The sequence below is a fragment of the Sturnira hondurensis genome, unplaced genomic scaffold, assembly GCF_014824575.4.
Source record: "Sturnira hondurensis isolate 20B ecotype Veracruz unplaced genomic scaffold, ASM1482457v3 Scaffold0021354, whole genome shotgun sequence".
Classification (NCBI taxonomy): domain Eukaryota; kingdom Metazoa; phylum Chordata; class Mammalia; order Chiroptera; family Phyllostomidae; genus Sturnira; species Sturnira hondurensis.
The window spans coordinates 4,441,400-4,464,549 of record NW_028093985.1 but is presented as its reverse complement, the minus strand read 5'-3'; the positions used below and the strand labels follow the sequence as shown (position 1 = coordinate 4,464,549).

The 23,150-nt window shown below is 41.1% G+C and overlaps 1 protein-coding gene across 1 annotated transcript; it reads right to left on the bottom strand.

Moving 5' to 3' along the window:
* Positions 1–5,736: 5,736 nt before the first annotated feature.
* CRHBP (corticotropin releasing hormone binding protein) lies at positions 5,737–17,867 on the bottom strand. The gene is made up of 7 exons (XM_037032191.1): positions 17,145–17,867; positions 16,730–16,823; positions 16,204–16,361; positions 14,566–14,776; positions 12,505–12,653; positions 8,651–8,768; positions 5,737–6,056 (listed from the first exon to the last, which is right to left on the bottom strand). The coding sequence occupies exons 1-7, from the start codon at positions 17,451–17,453 to the stop codon at positions 5,899–5,901; spliced, it is 1,197 nt and encodes a 398-aa protein (XP_036888086.1). The 5' UTR covers positions 17,454–17,867; the 3' UTR covers positions 5,737–5,898.
* Positions 17,868–23,150: the final 5,283 nt, after the last annotated feature.

The window sequence follows — 23,150 nt, the reverse complement described above, 5'->3', positions numbered from 1 at the left end:
CCACAGTAAGAGACAAAGAAGGGCATTACATTACATACAATAACTGGAACAATCCAACACGAGAATATAACCCAAGTAAATATTTATGCACCCAAACACAGGGGCACCTAAATATGTGAACCAAATCTTGATGAACATAAAGGGAGAGACTGACAGAAATATATAGTTATAGTTGGGGAATTTAACACCCCATTGCCTTCATTGGATAGATCTTCCAGACTGAAATTCAGCAAGGAGACAGTGGCCTTCAATGACACACCAGATCAAATGAATTTAATCAATATCTTCAGAGCATTTCATCCCAAAGCAGTGAAATTTGCATGCTTTTCACTTGCACATAGAATGTTCTTGAGGATGGACCACATGTTCAGACACAAAACAAGTCTCAATAAATTTAAGAGATTGGAATCATATCAAGCATCTTCTCTGACCACAATGCTATGAAACTAGAAATAAATCACAAGAAGAACACTGAAAAACACTCAGAGACACGGAAGCTAAATAACATGTTATTAAATAATGAGTGGGTCGACAATGAGATCAAAGAATAAATTAAAAAATGCCTTAAAACAAATGAAAAATGAGGACACATCAATCCCAAATCGTGGGGTACTGGGAAAGCAATTGTAAGAGGGAAATTCATAGCATTACAGATCTATCTCAAAAATACAACAAAAAGCTCGAATAAACAATCTAAATTTAGGACTTCTTTTTCAAGGTAGGACTTGAAAAAGAGAAACAAAGCCCAAAGTGAGTACAAGAAAGAAAATAATGAAGAGCAGAGTGGAAATAAGTGAAATAGTTTTTAAAAAGAATACAAATATCAATGAATCCAAGAGCAAATTCTTTTAAAAGGTAAACAAGATTGACAAACCCTTAACCAATACTCATCCAGAACAAAAGAGAGGACCCAAATAAATAAAATCAGAAGTGAAAGAAGAGAAATAACAATTGACGACAAAGAAATGAAAAGAATTGTAAAGAAATACTATGAACAATTACATGCAAACAAACTGGACCACCTGGATGAAATAGATAAATTCCTAAAACCATAGATTCTTCCAAAACTAAATCAGGAAGAGTCAGAGAATCTGAATAGACAGATAACACCTGGTGCATTTGAAGCAGCAATCAAATTACTCCCAACAAACAAAAGCCCTGGACCAGATGGCTTCAAAAGTGAATTTTACTAAACATTCCAAGAATTAATACCTCTCTTTCTCAAACTATTTCAGAAAATTTGAGAGAAGAAAAGGCTCCCAAACTCATTTTATGAGGCCAGCATTATCTTAATTCCAAAACCAGATAAAGACATTACAAAGATATAAAATTATAGGCCAATATCCCTGATGAACATCGATGCTTATATCCTCAACAAAATGTTAGCAAACATAATACAGCAATGAATCAGAAAGATCATACATCACAATCAAGTGGGATTTATTCTGGGAATGTAAGTTTGGTACAACATTTGCAGATCAATAAATATGACTCACCACATAAAATGAAGGGAAAAAACACATGATTATATCAATAGATATAGAAAAAAGCATTTGATAAAACCCAGCACCCATTTATGATCAAAACTCACAGTAAAGTGGGATTAGAGGGAACACACCTAAATATAATGAAGGCCATAGTAACAAACCCACTGCCAGCATCATACTCAATGAACAAAAAATACAAGTGTTCCCCTTAAGATCAGGAATGAGACAGGGACTTCCACTTTCATCTCTTTTATTAAACATAGTACTGACAGTCCTAGCCACAGCAACCAGACAAGAAGAAAAAGTAAAAGGCATTCAAATTGGAAAGGAAGATGTAAATCTGTCATTACCTGCAGATGACATGATACTGTACATAGAGAACCAAGAAATTACTAGAACTGATAAATGAATTCAGCAAAGTAGCAGGATACAAAATTAATATCCAGAAATAGCTGCAAAAAGCTATTTCTGGATTTGAAATTACTTCAAAAAGAATAAAATACCTAGGAATAAACCTAACCAAGGATGTAAAAGACCCGTACTCAGAAAATTATACGACACTGAAGAAAGAAATTGAAGAAGATACAAATAAGTGGAAGCACATACACCATGCTTATGGATAGGAAGAATCAACATCATTAGAATGTCCATACTACTTAAAGCAATCTGTAGATTCAAAGCAATTTATATTAAGATTCCAATGCTGTATTTCACAGAATCGGAACAAATATTGCAAAATGTATACAGAATCACAAAAAGCCCCGCATAGCAACAGCAATCCTGAGAAAGAAGAACAAAGTTGGAGGAATCATGCTCCCCAATAACCTAAGATCAAACTATACTACAAGGCCATAGTAATCAAAACAGCATGGTGCAGGCATAAAAACAGACACATAGAACAAAGAATAGAGAGTCCCTAAATAAACCCACACCTTTACAGTCAATAAATATTTGACAGAGGAAGCAAGCACATACAATGGGATCAAGATAGTTTATTCAATAAATGGTGATGGAAAAACTGAACAAATATGTGTGGAAAAATGAAATTAGACCACCTGTTTTCACAACACATAAGAATAAATTAAAAATGGATCAAAGACTTAAATGTTAGGCTAAAAGCATAAAAATCACAAAGAAATCTTGGCAGCAAAATCTTGGACATTGATCACAGCAATATTTTATCAGATCTATCTCCTCAGGCAAGGGAAAAAGAAACAATTTAGAAATGGGACTACATCAAACTATGAAGTTTTTGCACAGCAAAGGAAATCATCAACAAAATAAAAAGGCAATCCACAGAATAGCAGAATATATTCACCAGTACATCTGATAAGGTGTTAATATCCAAAATTTATAAAGAACTTAAAAAACTCAACACCCTAAAACAAACAACCCATTTAAAAAGTGGTCAAAGGGCCTGAGTAGACATTCTCCAAAGAGGACATACAGATGGCCAATAGACATATGAAAAGATGCTCAATGTCACTAATCATTAGAGAAATGCAAATTAAAACCACAAAGATATCATCTCAAACCTGTCAGAATGGCTATCATCAATAAATCAACAAACAATAAGTGCTAGTGAGGATGTGGAGAAAGGGGAACAATTTTGCACTTTTGGTGAAAATGCAGACTGGTGCAGCCACTGTGGAAAGCAGTATGGAGATACCTCAAATAATTAAAAATTTAAAAATTAAAATTGCCTTCTGACCCAGCAATCCCACTTCTGGGAATATACCCAAAGGAAACCAAAACACTAATTCAAAAGAATATAAGCACCTCTATGTTCACTGCAATGTTATTTATAATAGTCAAGATTTGGAAGCAGCCCAGGTATCCATCGGTAGATGAGTGTATAAAACAACTACGGGATATTTACACAATGGAATACTACTTGGCCATGAAAAAGAAAAATTTTACCCTTTGGGACAGTATGGATGTACATGGAGAGCATTATGCTAAGTGAAATAAGCCGGTCAGAGAAAGACAAATACCAATGGTTTCACTCATATGTGGAATTTAGCGAACAAACTGAACTGACAAGGGAAACAGACACAGACTCATACAGACGAAGAAGATGACAGCTAAGTGGGGAGTGAGGGAGGTTAGAGGGTGGAGAGGTTGGGCAGAAGGAAAAAGGACCCATGGACAATAGTGTGACAATTATTGGGGAGATGGGGGCATAAGGGGACTAAATGGTAATGGGAAAATACAATTAAAATCTGCAAAAAATTTTAGAAAAAGAAAAAGAAAAAAAATAGGTCAAGTCCACTGTCAAAAGGTATGCAGGGTGGATGGGGAGCAGGGATAACTTTTTCCTAAGGAAATTTTCACTATTTTTATTACAAGTTTATAAAGCTGTAAGTGCAACTTTTTTCTTTCATAAAAATATAAAATAAAATAAACAATCAAAAAAGTGAAGAGCTCATCACTTAGAAGTACTTCCTTTTTGCTCAAGACCTCATCTTTGGCCCTAAGGGTCTTTTACAGACCACATGCTTAGTCCCAAGACAAATGTGGACAAGGCTTGACACAGACACTGGCCCTCTGTGTTATGGATAAGACATGAGACAAATTCACACAGACTACCAAGTCCTGTGGAGGAAAAGGGATGGCATGGCTACTCCCTCAAGGGGGAAGCGTGCTGACCCTTGCCTAAACAGGCTTTTATTGGGTTTAATTTGTGCAGGAATACAGGTACCGTTCATTAATCATTGTCAGGCAGTAAGGATCAAAGAGTAGATAGCATACAAAGAACTATTAGGGCTTCTTCTGAGTCAGGGTCTATCAGCTAAGAGGCAACAAAACTTTGGGAAACAGGCTCATTTCCTGCTTGGGCCTTTATCATTTAACTAAGAGCATTCTTAGCAAAGCAGCCTTCACAAGATTTTACCTATCCTTTCTCAGGCCTGATCATCTGGGGAGCCCACCATTTCCAGCACAGGGCTACACTGCCCTCTTTCATTGTTTCAGGCTTAAGTCAGGCAGAGGAGGCAAGATAGCCAAGGAATTAGGAGAAATGAGGACTCGGACTTCTTCAAAGCCGAGGGGCAAGTGTCCATCACCCCCTTTCTCCATAGCCCCCCAAGTCCTTCCCTGGGGCCTCCACGTGATCATGCCTGTCTTAGGTCATTCCCCCCTTGGGGGATCTTACCTGTCATTGGCTAACTGATCAAGTATTGGGGGCCAGTTATGAAAAAAGGAGCAGAAGTAGCTTTCAAATGTCCCTTAGGAATAAAAGCAGGTTGTCCTAACTTCCATGGTAAAATACTTGCCTCCTTACCTCAGACCATTTTATGCAGCAGAGAGGATCATGAGTGCTCCTGCCAGGGAGATAAGCTTTGTCTCCTTAGTGGCTTATGGTCCAAAGGTCACTCAATCAGCCTTAGCCATGGGGGGGGGGGGGAGGTTACAGCGCCTAAAACCAGGCAGTGCGGCTCCCAACAAAGGCTCAGTGAATAATAAACTGCCTTTGGTACCAAAGAAGTACTCAGGTTTCTGTACTCAGTGTTGTAAGGCCCTATTGTCCTTGTTGAAAAGCACACCACTGTGACAAAGACACATTCTCAGTTTTCCTGGAGGACAGTGGAGAAGGGATCCCTGTGCCCTGATTCCCTTTCCGGGCCCACTCGTTAGCGTTGTCTTGTGCAAACACTGTGATTTATTTTCTACTTTAAATAATTTTCCTTCAATGACCAGAGCTCTACTATCTCTAATAGGTCTAAAATAATTTTGCCCAGCATTTGGTTCTGCCCTACATGAGAACGTTCTTTCCTGTTGGTAACAAGGAAGGGGACTACTCAGAAAACAAAGCACGATATCAAGGTGCCAACATTCCGAACATATTTATTCACTTTGTATTTATGGATGGAAAAACTTTTTCATGCTACAAAGTTTTGTTAAAAACAGTGGTTGCAAAACAGTAAGTCACAGCTACAACTATTTTCTATTGGAAACAGAATAAGAAGCAGAAAGTAGGTAATAGAAGCAACTACTTTGATATACAGAGTCAAAGGTTTTGTTATAAAACTGATATGAATACCACCATTTTTATTTCTTTGTAGTATTTTTTCTTAAGACACATTTTTTTAACTGAACATAGCTTTGCACTTGTCTTACCAGTTCAGGCTTGTACTACACCAAAGAATTACAGAAAACTGTTTACCTATGAGGTGGGGGTGAGGCTTATTTTCTGTCATGGTCATTTATACATAACAAATGAAAAAAAAGCAAAGTACAAAAATGTGTGTTTGTGTGTGTGTGTGTGTGTGGCTGCACGCGCAGGCACACACTCATGGCTGTGAATACTGACTGGTGTGAACGTCTTTTAATGAGGTGGTCATCAAAATTATATACAATAGTCATTAAAAATTCACTTAGCTAGCAGCAGGTAAATCAGCAGATTTGTTATTCAAAGACCAGACAAACAGAATTCCCGGATACTGTTTCCATTTGGGTTTTCCAATTCATATGGTTCCAGCTGGCGGTACTCAAAAGTCACACGATTTATGTGTTTTCCGCTGGAGATCATGCGCACCACCACATTGTCGCAGCCGATTTTCATTTGGGCTATAATTTATAGAAAAAGTAGAAGTTTCCAACAGTAAAATAATTTTTGTCAACAAGATCATTTAAACACAAAGAAAGTGAGAGGACGTCTCTTCCTCTCACATACCCAAACCATGCCCCTGCCAGCGGGGGAAACATTTTTTTGTTTTCATTTTGATGATAATATTTATAGAACCGTGCAATTGAACTCCGCCTTTCTCCTCATGGGCAAGAACACTGTTAGCTAAATAAACCTGGCTGCAGAGAGGCAAGACGATGTCTCCTTGCACTTGTCCGAGTCTACCTGCAAGACTGGGGCGGTAAAGGCAGCGTCTCTCCACTCCACACCCTCCCTCGAGTTCCCTTTCCTCCCTGGAGACAGTACCGCCCTCCAGGAACAGGCTGCAAATTAGCAGGGGTCTGTTTGGTTGTCATAATACCTAAGGGTGCAAGTGGCAGGTAGTGGGCGGGGCTAGAGGACAGAGTGCGCTGCTGGACATTTATGTGGACCCCCCCATATCACCTGTTCATTATTTTCTGAGCTTAGATGATAACTGTTTTACATATAAACAAAACATCGTTTGGATGATTTAGAGGCACCACACTGAGTATATTCATTTTTGTTCTACTGTCCACCTACACTGCTTCTCTCTCATTTTCTCCTGGGCTTCATATAAGGAATGACTTTTGATATGCTTACTTCTCTTAAATCCGATCTTATTCATTATTTTATGTATCATTGGGTGCAGATGTGCCTGAGCAGTTATAGATTGAAACTCATTATTTTTTATTAAAAATTACTTCTATTTTCTTTCTCCAGCCTCAGGCAGTTCCTGAGACAATATTTATCTGCCCTACAATAATCCTTTCTGTTGTTCTAATTTTTTTAACCACGTCTTCCCCTTTGTCTCCATAAGGCCTTTGTCTGAGAAACTCTAGCACTATTGTGCAGCTAGTACTTTGCAAACATGTGCCTGGGTTTAAATGAAGTAAAGCAGCCAGAGAGAGCTATGTGTTGGGTTGAAGGTCAATTTGGAGACATAATAGACACAAACCCTAAAATTATTTCAATATAAGAACCAGAGAGTCTATGTTCTGCCTCTATGAGGAGGTCCAAATTTAGTTTTCCTGAAATGATTTGGAAGGTCATTCTTTTTCAGATCTTACTCTGAACTTTAATCTACATGATATGCCCTATTTCTTCTAGTTAATGTGCATATTATTTCTTTATTATTTGACATGATTACTAAGAAACTCTGGTTTAAAGACCAGGGTCCCTAGTAGTTCTTCATTGTTGAACACCTTCGGACAGCTCAGGGAAACATGGTGAATGAAAGAAAAAAGTGAAAGAAAAATTCAAGCCTCCAAATTATTTTAAGACTAGTTTCAATTCTCTATATACTTTAGGCAAAAGTATTTATTTAATTTTACTTTTGGGCATTAGTCTTACCCTTATCCCTAATTCAAGTAATATAATTCAAGCACCAAAATTGCCCTCACTTCAATTACCTAATATTAAAGCTCGAGTGTTTTTTGTACTTAATCTACTCCTCTTACCCAGCCCTAATGCATCTCCTCAGGGGTGTTTATTCTGTGGAATAATCCAGTGTCTCAGAGAGCACATGCAAAAGGCAAGAGAAGCCACTTGCACTGATAGTTTAAATCAGGGCTCAAATGTAAAGTAGCATAAAATAATCCTGTGTTCTCAGCAAAGTGAGTTGTTAGAATTCTCTTGCCTTTACCTTGCTTTTACTTTTGTAAAAAGCCTGTACTGGTCCTGGCTGGTGTGGCTCAGTGGATCAAGCACTGGCCTGAGAACCAAAGGGTTGCTGGTTCAATTCCCAGTCTGGGCACATGCGTGGGCTGCGGGGCAGGTCCCCAGTAGGGGGGATACGTGAGAGGCAACTACACAGTGATGTTTCTCTCCTTCTCTTTCTCCCTCCCTTCCCCTCTGTCTAAAAATAAATAAATAAAATCTGGAAGAAAGACAGCTACCCAGCTTGCCCTGGACCCCATCCTGCCTTAAATCTCATCTGCCGGTCTTTCACACAGGGGTGTCTGGGTGACAGTGGAGTACTGTGTGAAGGGCCTTAGCGTTTACCTGTGCATAGTAATTCTATTTCAGAGATGTTTTGTTTATTCAGGTCCCAGTATTAGCTCAGAGAGAGAAAATACTGATGAGAAGGCCTGGTTTTAATTAAAACGGGCAAGAGCTGATCAAAGGATGTCTGATTTGCAGCTTCGTCACCTAGCTGGTTAGTGATCTGGGGTTACAAGAAAGGAAAGAGGCTATAATTAGAATTTGCCATGAGAGTAAAGATTGTTGTTGTTTCTCTTCTGTTTTAGTTTTGTCTCTTTAAGGATAGTCTGTGATTCCGTCCCAGCTTTGCATAGGGCCAGCCTTACACATGCATCTTTGTTACTTTATCAGTTTCTCTCCCAATGTCAAATATTTTGACAATGCATTCTTGATAGTGTAAGTGTAAAATCCTCACATTGGCTCAATGTGCAAAACTGAACTGTTTTTGCCTTCTTATGTACAAACAACCTGAGGTGTTTTACTAAAGGAAATACTCTTGATGGGCACATAAATAATGACCAAAGAAACATCTCACCAGGGCCATGAAAGGGATAGCAGAGATCAGCCAAAGGCATCATCTTGGAAGGGTCCAATCCGGCACCTCCCAGCAGCTCCACAAAGTCTCCTTTCCCCTCACAACCTGTGGAGGATTTCTGAGAGAAGAGAGACCCAGGGAAAGACATATTTAAACCGACTGTGGACATCAAACCACTGGACCAATGGTAAACTGATGAATTCATCAATCAGCCCTGGACATCCTGACAGTGCCATTTAATTCAACATCCAGGACTGTGGAAATTAAAAAACACTTAAAAGAAAAAAATTATAACAACTGCCTTTCTAAATCAGTGAGTAGTCATTTTTAAAAATGTATGTGCATTTTTAAAATAAGCTCAAGGACTGGAATGATGAGATGGAAATCTGTAAACTCCATCCAAGATGGATGGAAAATGAATCTGAAAATGCTTTGCTTTTTAAACCATTTGGACAATACATACTGGAGTATTTGAAGTTCTTAATGTATGCAGTCAGAGTTTTTATAAATAGGGCTTTCACGTTAGTTTTTCCTTCAATTCACCTCTTCTTTATAAAGGACTTTTTCTGCTATGGGAACAATTCTTATTATTTCTACTGATAAGGATTTAGATTAGTTATAAAAATATTTTAGCCCTGACTGGTGTAGCTCAGTGGATTGAGCGTGGGCCTGCGAACCACACGATCGAGGTTCGATTCCCAGTCAGGGCACATGCCTGGGTTGCAGGCCAGTTCCCAGCAGGGGACTCACAAGAGGCAACCATACATTGACATTTCTCTCCCTCTCTCCTTCCCTTCCCTTCTAAAGATAAATAAATAAACAAACTCTTTAAAAAATATATTTTAAAGAGACGAGAACCCTGATTTGGGTCTCAGGTTACCGAGAGTTACCATTCTCTCTCCTACCAACTATAAGAAATTTATTTCAAGCTACTCAAAATAATAATCTAGTCTAAGACTTTGTGTAACACACCATAACCACCTCTTTCTGCTACCCTTCATCCTCCCCACACTGTCTCGTGCACAGTAACTCCTATGCTTCACTCGCCCACATGAAGAAGCCCCAGATGCAGACCACCCATCTCCTCTGACCAAGACTAGCCCCGTGTGCATGCCACCTGTGATGCCACACAAGGCCCATGTTTAATGCTCTGCTGTCGCCATCTTGAAATTCTTAACAATTTTAAAATAAGGCTCCTGCATTTTTTTGCACTGTCCCCTACCAATGATGTAGCTGGTTTTGCCTGTGGTTCTGTTCTTCATGGACGCATACTCATCAAGAGACCCAGTGGAGTGTGGGAAGGTACTCAGAAGTGAACCAGATAAACCCAACACATAGGGACTCAGAACTAAATTGGAGAACCTTAAACACACACACACACAAGTATACACATTCAAACATTTAGAAGACATTGAAATGAAACTGGAACTAAACAACAAATTGGAAGATATTATAACAGTAACTGTTCGGCTAATGAAAGGAAGCAGGTGGGAACATATATTTTAAAGTGCCTACCATGTGCTGGGTTCTATGCCTAAGTGCTTTACACACAATTTCATCAAATGATGAAATAGAGGGCTAATTAGCCTCACTGTGTACAGGGCCCATGTTCTTGTATGAAGAATTAAATAAGCCATTTAAGGATAAAGAAAAAGAGACTTAACTGCCTTTCCCTTGAGTAGAGAATGTCCAGAGGGAGCATCTCTTAAGACTAAATTTTCCACTTGGTTCTTTAGGTTCCAAATTTCAGCAGGAGGAGGTGAAGGGAAAGAGAAAGCTCAGGAGAGGGAGATGGGACATAAAGACAACGGGAAGAAGTAGAAGCTAAAATACAGGGACCACAACAAAGAAACCAGGAAGCTGGTGTCCCTATTCCTTGGTGTTCAATGACTTTTTTCGCTTCTTCCCGAACCTCTCAGCTACTCTTGTAATCAAACGCAGAAGCTGAGTTGTACAGGGACTCCTCTGGGGTTCAGCTCCTCAAAAGTGATCCCCTAGAGTTCTTTGTTGAAGTTCTAGTTTCCTGGACTCGGCCACTATCATTTCTTGTCTAGACCATGACATTGGCCCCCCACATGCACGCCTTGAACCGTTCTGGCCCCAGTGGTCCATTCACCACATGGAAGCCAAATGACCTTCGGGTAATCCTCTTTCTTCCCCCTTGGATATCGTTAATTAATTTGGTCATGATGTCAGCAATTCCCAACCACCCGCACCGCACCTGAGCACAATCGAATGCATTATGTCACTTCCTGCCTCAACTCCTGCAGTGCCCTTAGAATAAACTCAAACTCCTTAATGTGACCTGCTAGGCTCTGCACACCCTGGCCCTACCCATCTCCCTGACACTGTTTCATATCACTCAGCCTCACCTTTCCTTCTTTCCATTTCTGGAACCCAGCAAGCTCATTTCTGCCTCTGGGCCTCTACACTTCTGTTTTCTCTGTTCCTGGCTCTTGCTGTACCTGCTAGCTCCCTCTAACCTATCACCAAAGTCTCACTTTAAATGTCTCCTCAGAAGGTTTCTCTCTAACCTTATCTCAAAGAGACCCCCATCCCTCCTTCTGCTCCCTTGTCCCTAGTCACTGTCTATCACAGCACTCCATTCTTAGTAAGGCACTCACCACCAGCTGAAATACATTACACGTTTGCCTGTCACAGGCCACTGGAAGGCAGGTTTCACGTGAACAGGATCTGTTTTGTTTATTGCTAATTTCCAGCATCTAGAATAGCATCTTGCACACAGTGAGCACTCAAGCAAATAATTTGCAAAGAAAAAGATGCCGACTTTAAATTTTTAAAGGAGAAACACAAAGATTACTCCTCATAGCCAAGAATAACTGAAGGGCAGATCTTCCAGTCTGGTATCACACTTGCCATCTTCTATACCGTGTAACAGAAATGACGTACAATCTCAAGCCAATAAGACTGTGCCAGAGACACCCACTTATTCTGGTCTTTACCAAAGAAATATTCTACTACTGAGGTCCAAAAAAACAAAAATTAAATTTTAAAAAAGCACTGGCCCATGAATTTTGGGTTTAAAGGAAATTAGATATACTCCTTTTCTTAGTCCTGGTCCTATTTGGCTTTCCCTGAAATTTGTCGGATTAGGAACTATGACTATCTTTGGTGCCAGCAAATACATGAGCTATCTTAACCTCAGCATATGATAAAGTAAAAGGAAATGAGGATGACTCAGAGGGAAGAAGCTACCAATGCAAGTAAATCTGGTCAAGCTCAGCATTCATTTTAAGGTCCATACAGAAATTCATGGGAAAACAAGTTGATGAAGAATCTCAGCTAATATTTGTTGCAAAATGTATTGAGTTAAATGTAATGCAAAAAAAAACCCCCAACCTCTTCAAAACTTTACTGTATTTTGCCATATAAAAATCCAATTTCATATTTTATGCTACACTTAGCATTTCTTTATAGTGCAGTCAATGAGTTACTTCCTTCATGTCAAAAGAAAATTCCAATACTCAGAAAAACAGCTGTGTAGATGACTCACACTAGGTTCTGCTAGGAGAGAATTTTTTTAAAAAGAGGCAAGTACAAGAGAGTTCAATTGTAATTATATGCCACACATTTACCAATTGGAAACATTTCTTGCATCACAAGGAAAGTATTCAGTTGGCACAGGAACACCTGAGCATGCAGCTTGCAGCATAATGGGAATAGAAGAGGGGTTCGGTTAAAGCAGCAAGACACACACAGGTGAGACTTCACTGTCAAACCAGAGGCCATACTAATTCCAGTTCGCTAATGTCCACGTTTACCCTGCATGATTACTTTTGCTTTGATGAAGCTGTGGCTTTAGTAAATGACTTGAAAGCAAGTATGCAACTCACCTTTAACTGCAGGCCATTTAAGTGTCCCAAGGTGACATCAGATATTTTGATCGCCACAGGATAAATTATGGAGAAGCTGCAGTTGCGATGCTGATGTGGAACTACCAGGGTGAACCTTCCATTCGGGGTCTGGGAAATGACATTGCAGGCTTTGCAGAAAGACAAAATCACGTTTTCACTACTTGGTATTCTGGTTTTTATAGACATTTACCCTGTCCTTATTCTAGGCTTCTGTTCATGGTCCTTGTGGCTTGGAAGAGAGTACATTTCACAAAGGCAATTTGGAGGTGAGAAGGGGCTGGGGAATGAAAATCGCCAGTGATACATGGACACTGTCAGGAGGCTGGAGGCTGCAGGGACTTCTAATCTTAATCTCAGGGGGTTATTTGTTCATAATAATCACAAGGCATAAATTCATAGCCAACCAAACAATAGTGACTGCTAGAAACATTAGGAACACTTCAGATAATTAGGGCCCAAGTTCAAGTTGGGAGTCTAGAATAATCAAGGCTTTAAAAATGGGCCAGACCTCAAAGCCTGTCTGTCTGAAGCCCTCATTCATAGAATTTGTAGTCATATGTAATTGTTTAAATGATAAAATGAATAAACAGTAAAACACTCACAAAATAAGCTAAGAAAAAAAGTAGAAAGAAAGCAGGCTTACACTTGAATAAATATTTGCTGGGAGTTTAGGGGTAAGTTGACCAAAAGATAAATTTTAATGTTTAATTTACTCTCAAGAATTTCTGAAATTTTTTGTTTTGTATATCAAGTCTAGACTTACAAATGTATTCTTCTAGCTATGAAACTAAAAACACGATAGTTTGTTCCTTCTTTTTAACAAAGTTTCTGATTGATGAGACTAGGTTAGAACTACCCTCTTGCCTTCTTCCACACTTTTAATTCCACTCAATTTCAGAAAGAACTGAAATTCCTTGATGATTCTAGAAGGTTTTTGACTTATAACCAAACAAAATAGAAGAAATACATCTCATTTTTTTCCCTCTAGGATTATTCTGCTCCAGTCCTCAGAAACAGCCTCTTTTGGAGACTTCTTTCAAAAAATTAAAAAACAAAACACACACAAAAAATCTAAAGCTTAGTCAGTACATTATTCTTTGGCAGATTAGGCCCACTTTTGGACCACATGAAGTTTTAATATTATCGTATGCTACCAAAAATAAGTATAGGTTTTCTTTCCCTGAAACTAATTGTGTTTTTTTTTCTTTTAATGGGGGAAAATAGGCAGACAGATGAACTCATTTTGATTAAGATAATGTATTTTAGAGCTGGGCTTTCAGGTTTTTAGCATCTATGTGCATATTCATCAACAGTGAACTGTATTTTAGTTCATTGGGTTGGGGGGGCTCTGAATCAAGGCAGCTTGGAGGACCTGGTCCAACCTCCTGCCCAGGCATGAAAGCTGTCTAGCATACCGCAAATATGCAGCCTTTCAGCCTTTGCCCAAATATCTAAAATTACAACTTTGGCCCTGGCTGGTGTAGCTCAGTGGATTGAGCGCGGGCCTGCGAATCACATGTTCGCGGTTCGATTCCCAGTCAAGGCACATGCCTGGGTTGCAGGCCAGTTCCCAGCAGGGGACTCACAAGAGGCAACCATACATTGATATTTCTCTCCTTCTCTCCTTCCCTTCCTCTTTAAAGATAAATAAATAAATAAATATTTTTTAAAAAAATTGCAACTTTGTATCTGATCCCTCAGATTTATCCCAGATGAGTGGAATGATTTGGAGGGATTAAAGTTTTTCACTGAATGTATTGTACCTCAAAAGATCAGAATAAGACATTGAAGGAAAAAATTGAATTCCATTCCCCATAAAGCAGTATCCTACCTAGACTGGGAAATAAAGTGAAAACTGTGATTTGATAATAATAAACAGAAAATATTCTTTTGATCATTTCTAATTACAAAAGAATTTCCATTCAAATCATTCCTCACTTCCAATTTCTTAAGTCTGTGCAATAAAACTGCCTTTGAAAAGCAGATTTGACCTCCCTCCTCATCATGTCTTCCACCTGAGAAGACAGAGAGCCCACTTACGAAAGAGGTTGGGGTCAGTCCTGATGGTCAGTGTGAACCCATTTCCTGGTTCTTGGACCCGGAAGAAGATCATGGCCACGTTCTGGGAGGATCTGATGCTCCTTCTGCTAAGACCACTCTCACAGAAGTCTACGTACCGCTCAGACGTGGGGAGAGGATGATCCTGGGAACTGGGGAACTTCTCTCCCTTGAGAATCCAACCGTCAAAGACCTTCCCACAAAACAGACATAGGTGAGCACCTCTAGCCACTCCTTGGGTCACAGGTGTGACTGATGGCCTGCACTCCTCTGTCCCTGAGGTTTCCACTTGTCTCTATCTTGACTGTGAGGGTTATTTGCAAGTAACATCATTAACTATTTACTGCTTTTTTCTTTATAAACCTAAAAGTTTCCAAAATAAGTAAACTTTATTACACTTCAGCCACCTTGGTAAATCAAACTACAGACAGTGTACATTTTTATCCTGGTCATATTTTCCACACATCCCAACTTCAGAAGAATTTCCCAGAAGTAAAATTTTGGTTTCAGTTCTTCTGTTTTTCTCATTGAAATATGAACAAAATAGCTTTTGTTCATATTTCAATGAGAAAAAAGCAAAAAATAAAACAAAAGAGAAAAAAAGCAAACAATAAAACAAAACAAAAAACCTGAAGCTGCAACTTTACCTACCTGCCAATACATGACTATTTTCCTCATTTTTTTAATCCTTATCAGATATCAAAATATCAAGAACTGCTTCAACACTCAGACAGCAATGGCTGGTATATTGCGTAGGACTTCCCTCCTTCACATGTTGAAGTTTGCAGTTGGACAAAAGGTCAGAGTCTACTGACTTTACTCTTAAAAATCACCACAGGTCTCCAGTTTGAGGAGTTTAACCTTGTCCACATCAGCAATGCCAGTTACAAATTACTTCAACAGACCAGCATTTGACAGGTTCAGAAATAATTCCGCTGTGGAGGTTTTAACCACCATCTTTTTTATTGGACTGTAAGATTCCATCAGCCACCCCCAGCGGACCTATTTGACTCGGGAAGAATGACTGCGATAGGGGGTGTTGTGAGGTTGGGGGCTGGTCCTCCTCTCCCACCTGCCTCCGCCTAGATTCCCTCTCAGCGTCCCTACCAGCAGCCTGCACCCCAAATTCGAGTCACCCAGACATTGGAGACAGCCCTTACGAACCTGGAACACCTCCACAGGGAGAGGGAGCAGCAGGAGCAAAGCGGCTTGGGTTTTAGACCTGCGGGCCGGTCCTCCACCAGCACCCGCCTGCTAGGTGGACCTGAGCGCTCGCGGGGTCAGTTTGTACATTTCCACCTGCCCCACTGCCCCAGATTGTAATACAGCGCTGAGCGACTCGAGTTCAAGTCTATAGCAGCGTAGACCCCAAGAGTGCACAGAGGGGATATCAAACCGGCCCTTGCCAGTTTGAGACGAGGTCGTAGGGTTGAGGGGAGGTTCCCGTCTCATGGGGTTCCGGAGTGTGCCTCTCTCACTCTGGCACCAGCAAAGTGTCTCATTAAGAGAATCCCCGGCTTCCCAGGCTTGGCTGTGGGCTCTGGGAGCAGCACCCGTGCCGTTCTTCCTCCCGTGCCCCTGCCCCGGAGTGGCCGGAGCTGCCCTGATAGGACGCCTCACCTTGAGGAAGTCCCCTCCCTGACAGTCGATGGAGACCTGGTCGTAGTGGATGGTGATGAACTCCTCGGGCTCGCTTATGAAGAAGGCAGCGCAGTGCAGTTGCGGCTGGTCGGCAGTGAAGGTGAACTGGCCCTGGAGACTCAGCATGTCCAGGCACCCTGAGCGAGGGTGGTAGCAGTGGGGCCAGACATCTGGGGCTGCAGCCACCGCGCAGTGCCGGGTCCCCCTCACCCCCAGCGGTCCCTCCCAACGCCCCTTCTTCCAGGTTTGCAGCGCCCCAGCGCCCAACTCCCAGCTGGACTCCCAGCCTTAGCTGCAAGCGCCTCCCGCGCCCCAGGACGCATCACCCCATCTCACCCCTTCGCTCCTGGTGAGAACCCCTTCGCAATGGAAATAAGGCCCCAGCGGTCCTCGCCAGCCCCTTCACAGCGAGGGTCTGGAGCTCCTTCCCTCCGCGCAGAGCCCAAACCTCCCCACACCCCCATCCCCGCTGCGCTCGAACCCAGGTGGGCAGCTCCGGACTCACGCAGAGCTCGGCGGTACAGCTGTTCCCCCGCCAGCTCCCGCTTCAGGTCGGCGCTGAAGAGCAGGAAAGGGTCGTGGTCGCCGGTTTCCCGAAGCTGACAAGGAAAGTGGGTCAGTTGGGTAAAGTTCAAGGGATGGGGAGAAGGGGACCAGGAGCAGGGCACCCTCTCTGCCTGACGGCAAAGAGAATAAAGTGATGGGATCCTTTCCATCAGACTAGGGTATCCTTAGTGGGCAAAGGAAAGGGGGAAGCAGGAAGGAAGACCAGGCTGTGGAAAACCAGGGGGAAAACCAGTACAAAAGATGGGGAAGAAAGCACTAACCCCAACAAAGGCAAGAGCCTAGGCAGCCTGCTGGCCCCTCAAAGCAGAACACTCGGACAGGAGGTGTGATAGGTCAGTCCTGGGATCACTCACCTCTAGGTATCGGCTCTCCCCTCTCAGAGCCACCAGGAATATCAGGATGAAGTGACATTGAAGTTTGAAGGAAGGAGACATGCTGGCCTTGCCTCTGCAGCTGTGCTCTGTTCGAAGGTCTGGAGCTTTGCTTCCACACCTTGTCCAGGCTGAGAGCTGGAGGCTGGTAGGGTCCCTTGACGGGTCTCTTTTATAGAGAGCAGTGAGGAGGGAAGGCTCTCTGCTCCTTAACTGATGGGAGCTCAGTAACCATGGGTTACCCTGTCTCAGTGACACAGTGTGTGGTGATGACGAAGGTCCAGCACGCATCCCAAATTTTCAGAGTGGTCTAGCATTATTCACCAAAAATGGTTTCAGGTCTATTACAACTTTCTAAATCAGAATGTGGGAGGGACAATTAGGCAGGGACGGAGAATAAAGGAGGGCATTTACTTGGCCTCACAGATGCTGAATTATCCTCTCCTGTGGGTATTCAGGGGATTTTTGGTTTTGCAAAGCAGAGTGACAGTGTTACACTGAAGCATAAAATACCCAGTACATACAACCTTCTCATGCAGCTTTGTCACATAACCTTGGATGGACTCATGCTGAAAATTGTCAGAAAGCATAGTATTTACGCAACTGCTCATGCCTCTCAGAAAGGAACTTGAGGCATTTTTAGCTCCAAAGAAAAGCTGAACAGAAGCTGAAATCTGATTTTGCAGAATATTGCAATAATGTAATTCAGTCTTCCTTTCTGTCCCTTAGTCTTTGCTTTATCTTGGTCCACTTTCTTGTAAGCATGTCCTTAATAGAAACCTACACCTGGCGTCTGTGGACACCTGCATTTCAGCTGAGCTCTGTCACTTAGCTTGAAAGTACACACATCAGACACACTCCTGGGCCAGCTAAGTGCAACCATGACCACAGCATCCATCTAAACCACTGATTGATGAAATCATTCCACTTCACACCTTCAGATACCTGGGTTAATACCCGTGTAGGATGAACTGCCCCAGCGCTTATTTAAAACTGCTCATCAGCCAATTTATAAAGCTAGACAAATGACTTGGAAGTCCAGAAATAAGTAAAGAATAAGCTTATCTTTGCTAATTAGAGATAAAGAGAATTGCTTCTCCTTTATGTTCACAATAGTAGGAAATGTGGGGACACACCATATCTGCTTTCCCACCCTTTTCCAATCTATGTGCTTAGCAAAGCAACTACAAATCTCAAATACTTCATTTTGTTTACCACTGCCTGACAAAAAACATGGCTTTCATTGTTATGAAAATTGTTACAAATAATGAGATGATGATAAGTTCTAAATCAAGGAAATGGTTCTATTTTTAGTTTATAAATACTCAGAATTAAGCAATAATTTACCCAGAGGTGTCAGAACTTAATATTTTCATATTTAAAAGAATTCTGAGCTCTGAAAGAGCTGCCCCTTAGTTATTTAAATAAGAGGGCTTCCTGCCATACTCTGACTTTGTAATCAGTCCTTAGACCAGAGAGCATGAGAGGGACATTTCCCCAGAGGTCATGAACACTGGCCACCATGACTTTTTCCCCATCCCGGGATTGTATAGATGTCTGCATTTTAGAGAGGATATAAAGAAAGCAAAGAGGGTATAAAGAAAGCTGAGAGAAATCAAAGAGAAAAATAAATGGCTTAATCCCAATTTTCTTGGCCTCAAACATGCCAGGCCAGCTTTAGGTACGTTTCTCACCAGTTTGTGTCTGGAGGGAGCCTCAGGCACAGGCATCCCATGTGCCACAGCCCAGTCTCCTTTCCCTTCAGCCTAGCCATGGCCTTGAACTGCTCCCAGGATGCCATCAAACGTTCAGCTTGGAGACCCCTGTTTATCCCACTTTGGGGGTCTAGCTTTATTAGCATCACCACTGAGATACTTCTTTCTCCAACCTCCCTCTACGCAAACACACACACACACACACAGACACACACACATGTAAACTCACAGAAAACAATAATGTCCCTAATGTGCATTCATAATGCTCACTCCTCAGGAACCACACACAGGAAGAGCTGAGAATGAAGCAGGACAAACATAACCACAGATGGATAACATCCTATGTTACACAACAGCCCATGATTTATAGCAAATAGATGTACTTTATTCACACCAAATCCTATGTGGGGAAATTAATGTGTACTTTTCTACTTGCTTGGCAAATATCTACTAAGCCTGTGGAAATGGCATTCTGGTTTTATGTTTTGTTTTTAAGGGTAACTAAAGGATGGAAACTAGAATATATGGGGAATCTAAGAAGATCAAGTTAGAAGACAAAGAGAAGCCAGGCAGCCATTCTCTATGAGCAAAGGTGTTAAAAATGGGTGAGAGCAATGGAAGAGCAATTTGGATTAGACAGAAGATGACAGTTTCTAAATAATAAGTAGGTCTCTGTCTGAGGACCAGACATAAATTGATTTAGTCATTCAAACAACTAGGTTAATATTTGAAAGCTATTTGTTCGGTCAAATTGACTGGTTATTGTGCAATACATTGTTCGGAAACGCAGAGTCCCTAATCTGCTCTTGGAATGTTCACTTCCATTCTCTGCACACAGATTAGTTTCTCTTTGTATTTTCAAGACAACCTTTCCGATGCTGATTTAATACAGTCCCTGATCACTGATTTTTTTCTTTAGGTCTTAAACTATTGTTAGGCAGGGTTAAGACATTCTTTTTGTTAGGTAAGATGAAGACACTTTTTTCTTTCACAAAGCCCCAGTGCGAATTGTCACCTGTGTTAAACCTGAAGGTGGAGGTGGCCACACAGTATAGATCCACATTCAATCCATGAACGTGGGGTGGGGCAGGTTGTTAAACTGTGCTGAGACTGAAGAGGCACAGACAGGGACTGAGCAGTCCTCCACAGGATCTATGATGTGACTGTGACAGCCAAGTGTACACTTATGGACTGATGTGTCAGAAGCACCAGTGAGAACTACATAATCCCAAATCTCTTTCCATTTAGGGTTGGTGTCAAGGCCCCTTCAAATGTTTCCTGTCTGTAATAGTAAACCTTTTCTTTCATTAACAATTTCAACAGAGAACACCACCAATCCTGGCTTTAGAAAACATTCCTTCTCCCTTTTCTGACTGAAATGTTAAAATGTTGGGAAATGGGACACATGCCTAAGTTTTCTAAGAAATAAATCAAGATAACTGAATAAAACTCATCGTAGTCAGCTCACAACAATAACAACTAACTTTCAGTTGCTTTTAAGATGACTTGCTTGTTGAATGAATTTAGCTACTTTTTAATGCAACCCTTTTTAACATAATTTATTTTTCACATGAGTTTGAGTTGAAGGAGGAAGAAAGTAAACAAATATACTTGGGGAACCAATATGAGTTAGCCTTTGAATTAAACCCTCAGATGTCATTGATTTTCAACCCAAATCCATCATATGCTTTTGCTATGGTTAAGACCACCAGCAGTACTAGACATTAGGGTTTGGGGGGATTGCAAGTGACTGATAGCAAATTTAAATGTAAGCAAAAAGGGGAAACACCATCAGGACACAGGGACGTCTTCAGGAATACACCTGGGGGGAAACAGGAAGCAGGGGCTCCAGTCCCACTTCCCAGTCCCTCTGCATCAAGCCCCCTTTTCCACTCACGCTTAGTCTCTGTGGCTGTGAATCAGCCACTGACAATTCCTGAGCTTTCCATGTTTCCACTTGACAAATAAAAATACCCTGAACCACTATTCTCAGAATCCCCAGTCCATGCAACTTCATGGGAAAAGGCTCCTAGGCCAGAGCACAGGGTCTTGTCCTAACATGGCTGTTTCCATGACTGCCATGTGGGTGGAGAAGAGAGAAGCGATTTCCAGAAAAAGGGATGCTCGAGTCACAAAATAATGGATATCTTCAAGAGAGCAAAAAATAACCATAAACAAAAGCCCTGGTTTAGTGACCTCTTCGATTATAAGTTTTCTCATCTCTAAAATTATTTTATCACTGGGAATTAGTGCAGGAATTAAATACTACATACCGTATTTTGGGGCTAGAAGCCCCCCCCCCAAATTTGGGAGGAAAATGCAGCGACGACCTTGATCCTGCCTCCTGTGACCCTGCTCTACCACCCGCCCCGACAGTGAGCCAGGTAAGCTACATTTGGACTATAAGACATACTCCCCTTCTCCTCCCAAATTTGGGGGGAGAAGGGAAGTATGTCTTATAGTCCAAAAAGTACAGTGTGCCCTATGTAGAGAATAGCCTTAAATGTAGCTATTATTAAATTATACCAATTATAGTATGTTTTTATTACTGGGGCTTTCCTTTTAATGGTAATTTGATAAGAGGGCATGCATAGCATGTGCTTTTTATATTATTATTAAAATAAAATGAATGCCTATTAGAACATTAACAGACTTTAAAAGCCATAGAAAAAGAGAAAACTAAGTTAAAATATAATTGCAGAACTGCATTTCCAAAAGACTAGCTAGGAATGGTCCCCATTAAACATTATGTGCCTTAATGGACAGTGGCTTAGCTGCACCAGAGAGGAAAGCTGAAATGTAGAGAGAGCAGAATTGAGAACATTGGGAAAAGGGGAAAGTCAAAGTTATAAAGCAGAAACAGAAGATAATTAGGAACTGCCCAAAGAGAATAGTATTTTGCCTCTATATCAAGGATTGTTGCATGACATCATCTGTTAAGGCCCTGGGGACACTGGGAATAAGAAAGCAATGATTTGACAAAAAGGCTTCCAAACAAACAGTGATAATAGAAGGAAAGAATAGAAATGAAAAGATCTGCCCAGATTATCACAATGAGTCAGAAACAAAGTCTAGACTAAAAAAATTCTGCTATGTCCAGCCAGGTAATCAATCCTTCTTCAAAGAAATCCGCCCTGGAAATTAATTTAAAAAAATTGTATTTTAGGATTTAAAAGCTAATCAGCTAGGAGCAGAAGGGGAGGTAGGTAGTGTTGGACAGAGCAAGGTGCATCACAACTGCAGAGACCGAGTGTCGTTCATGTTTGTGCAATAGCTTTCTCGACTTTGGAGTGACATTGTTATCTCAAGTCCCTTCTGGCTTCCTCTAAAATATGCCATGACTAACATCTAGCCAGTAGATCATAATGAAATGCCATTTAATAATCCCTCACTGCTTGCCTCAAGGGGAAAAGGACAGCCGGGCCCAGAACCGTTGGTGTGTTTGTCATTAGGCAGCGGTGACGTGCATCGGCACGTAACGTCAGCCTCTCCTCTGACGGAAGAGAAATGAAGTGTAAAGAGTCTCATTTCTTAGTGCCTTAGAATAGATCTCGAAGAGAAAGGCCTGCCAGTTACGTGGAGTGACACGAGAAGCTCTAAATAAGGAAAGCAGCAGGAGAAACTGCAAGCTAGGCAGTGGGTAGCTATCTATGGTGCCTTCTTAGCTGGCTTTTGTGGGACCCCTGCGAGAGGCCAGCCTGCTTCCCCTCTGCCAATTTCTTTCCTTGCTTCTTTTTTCCCCTCCCTTCCTCCCTTGCTTCCTTCCTTCCACAAACTCTAAGCAACAGATTTAGCTGCCCTATACTCACAGTATTTTATATACATATGCCCAAATCAGAGATCAATAAACACTGCTCCCTTTTAAATGATTTTTCCATTTTGAATTATTACTACTGTGTAAACAGAACAAGATTCCTTTACAGCATTTAAAAAGAGAAAGGCCATCTAATGTTGAAGAAATTAGTTTTGGGCCAATATAATAATTATAGTATAGGTCCCATTCGTGTTTTAAAATCTTGTGGTTCAAAAGTCAAACTGAACACTAAGCAACTTTATGGTTAAAAAGTAAGCATCCAGAGCCAATTGAAAGAGCTTTTGGTGGCTAAAGCCAGAACAATTTGAATAACAAGATAAAGTATTATTAAATTATACCCAGTGTAGAAAATAAATTTCCATATTCATACATACAAATGACTGAAATACATTAATAAATGGGGAGAAGAGACAAATCTCCCACGCAGAAGAACCCCAAATAGGCTGCTATCAAGGAGGG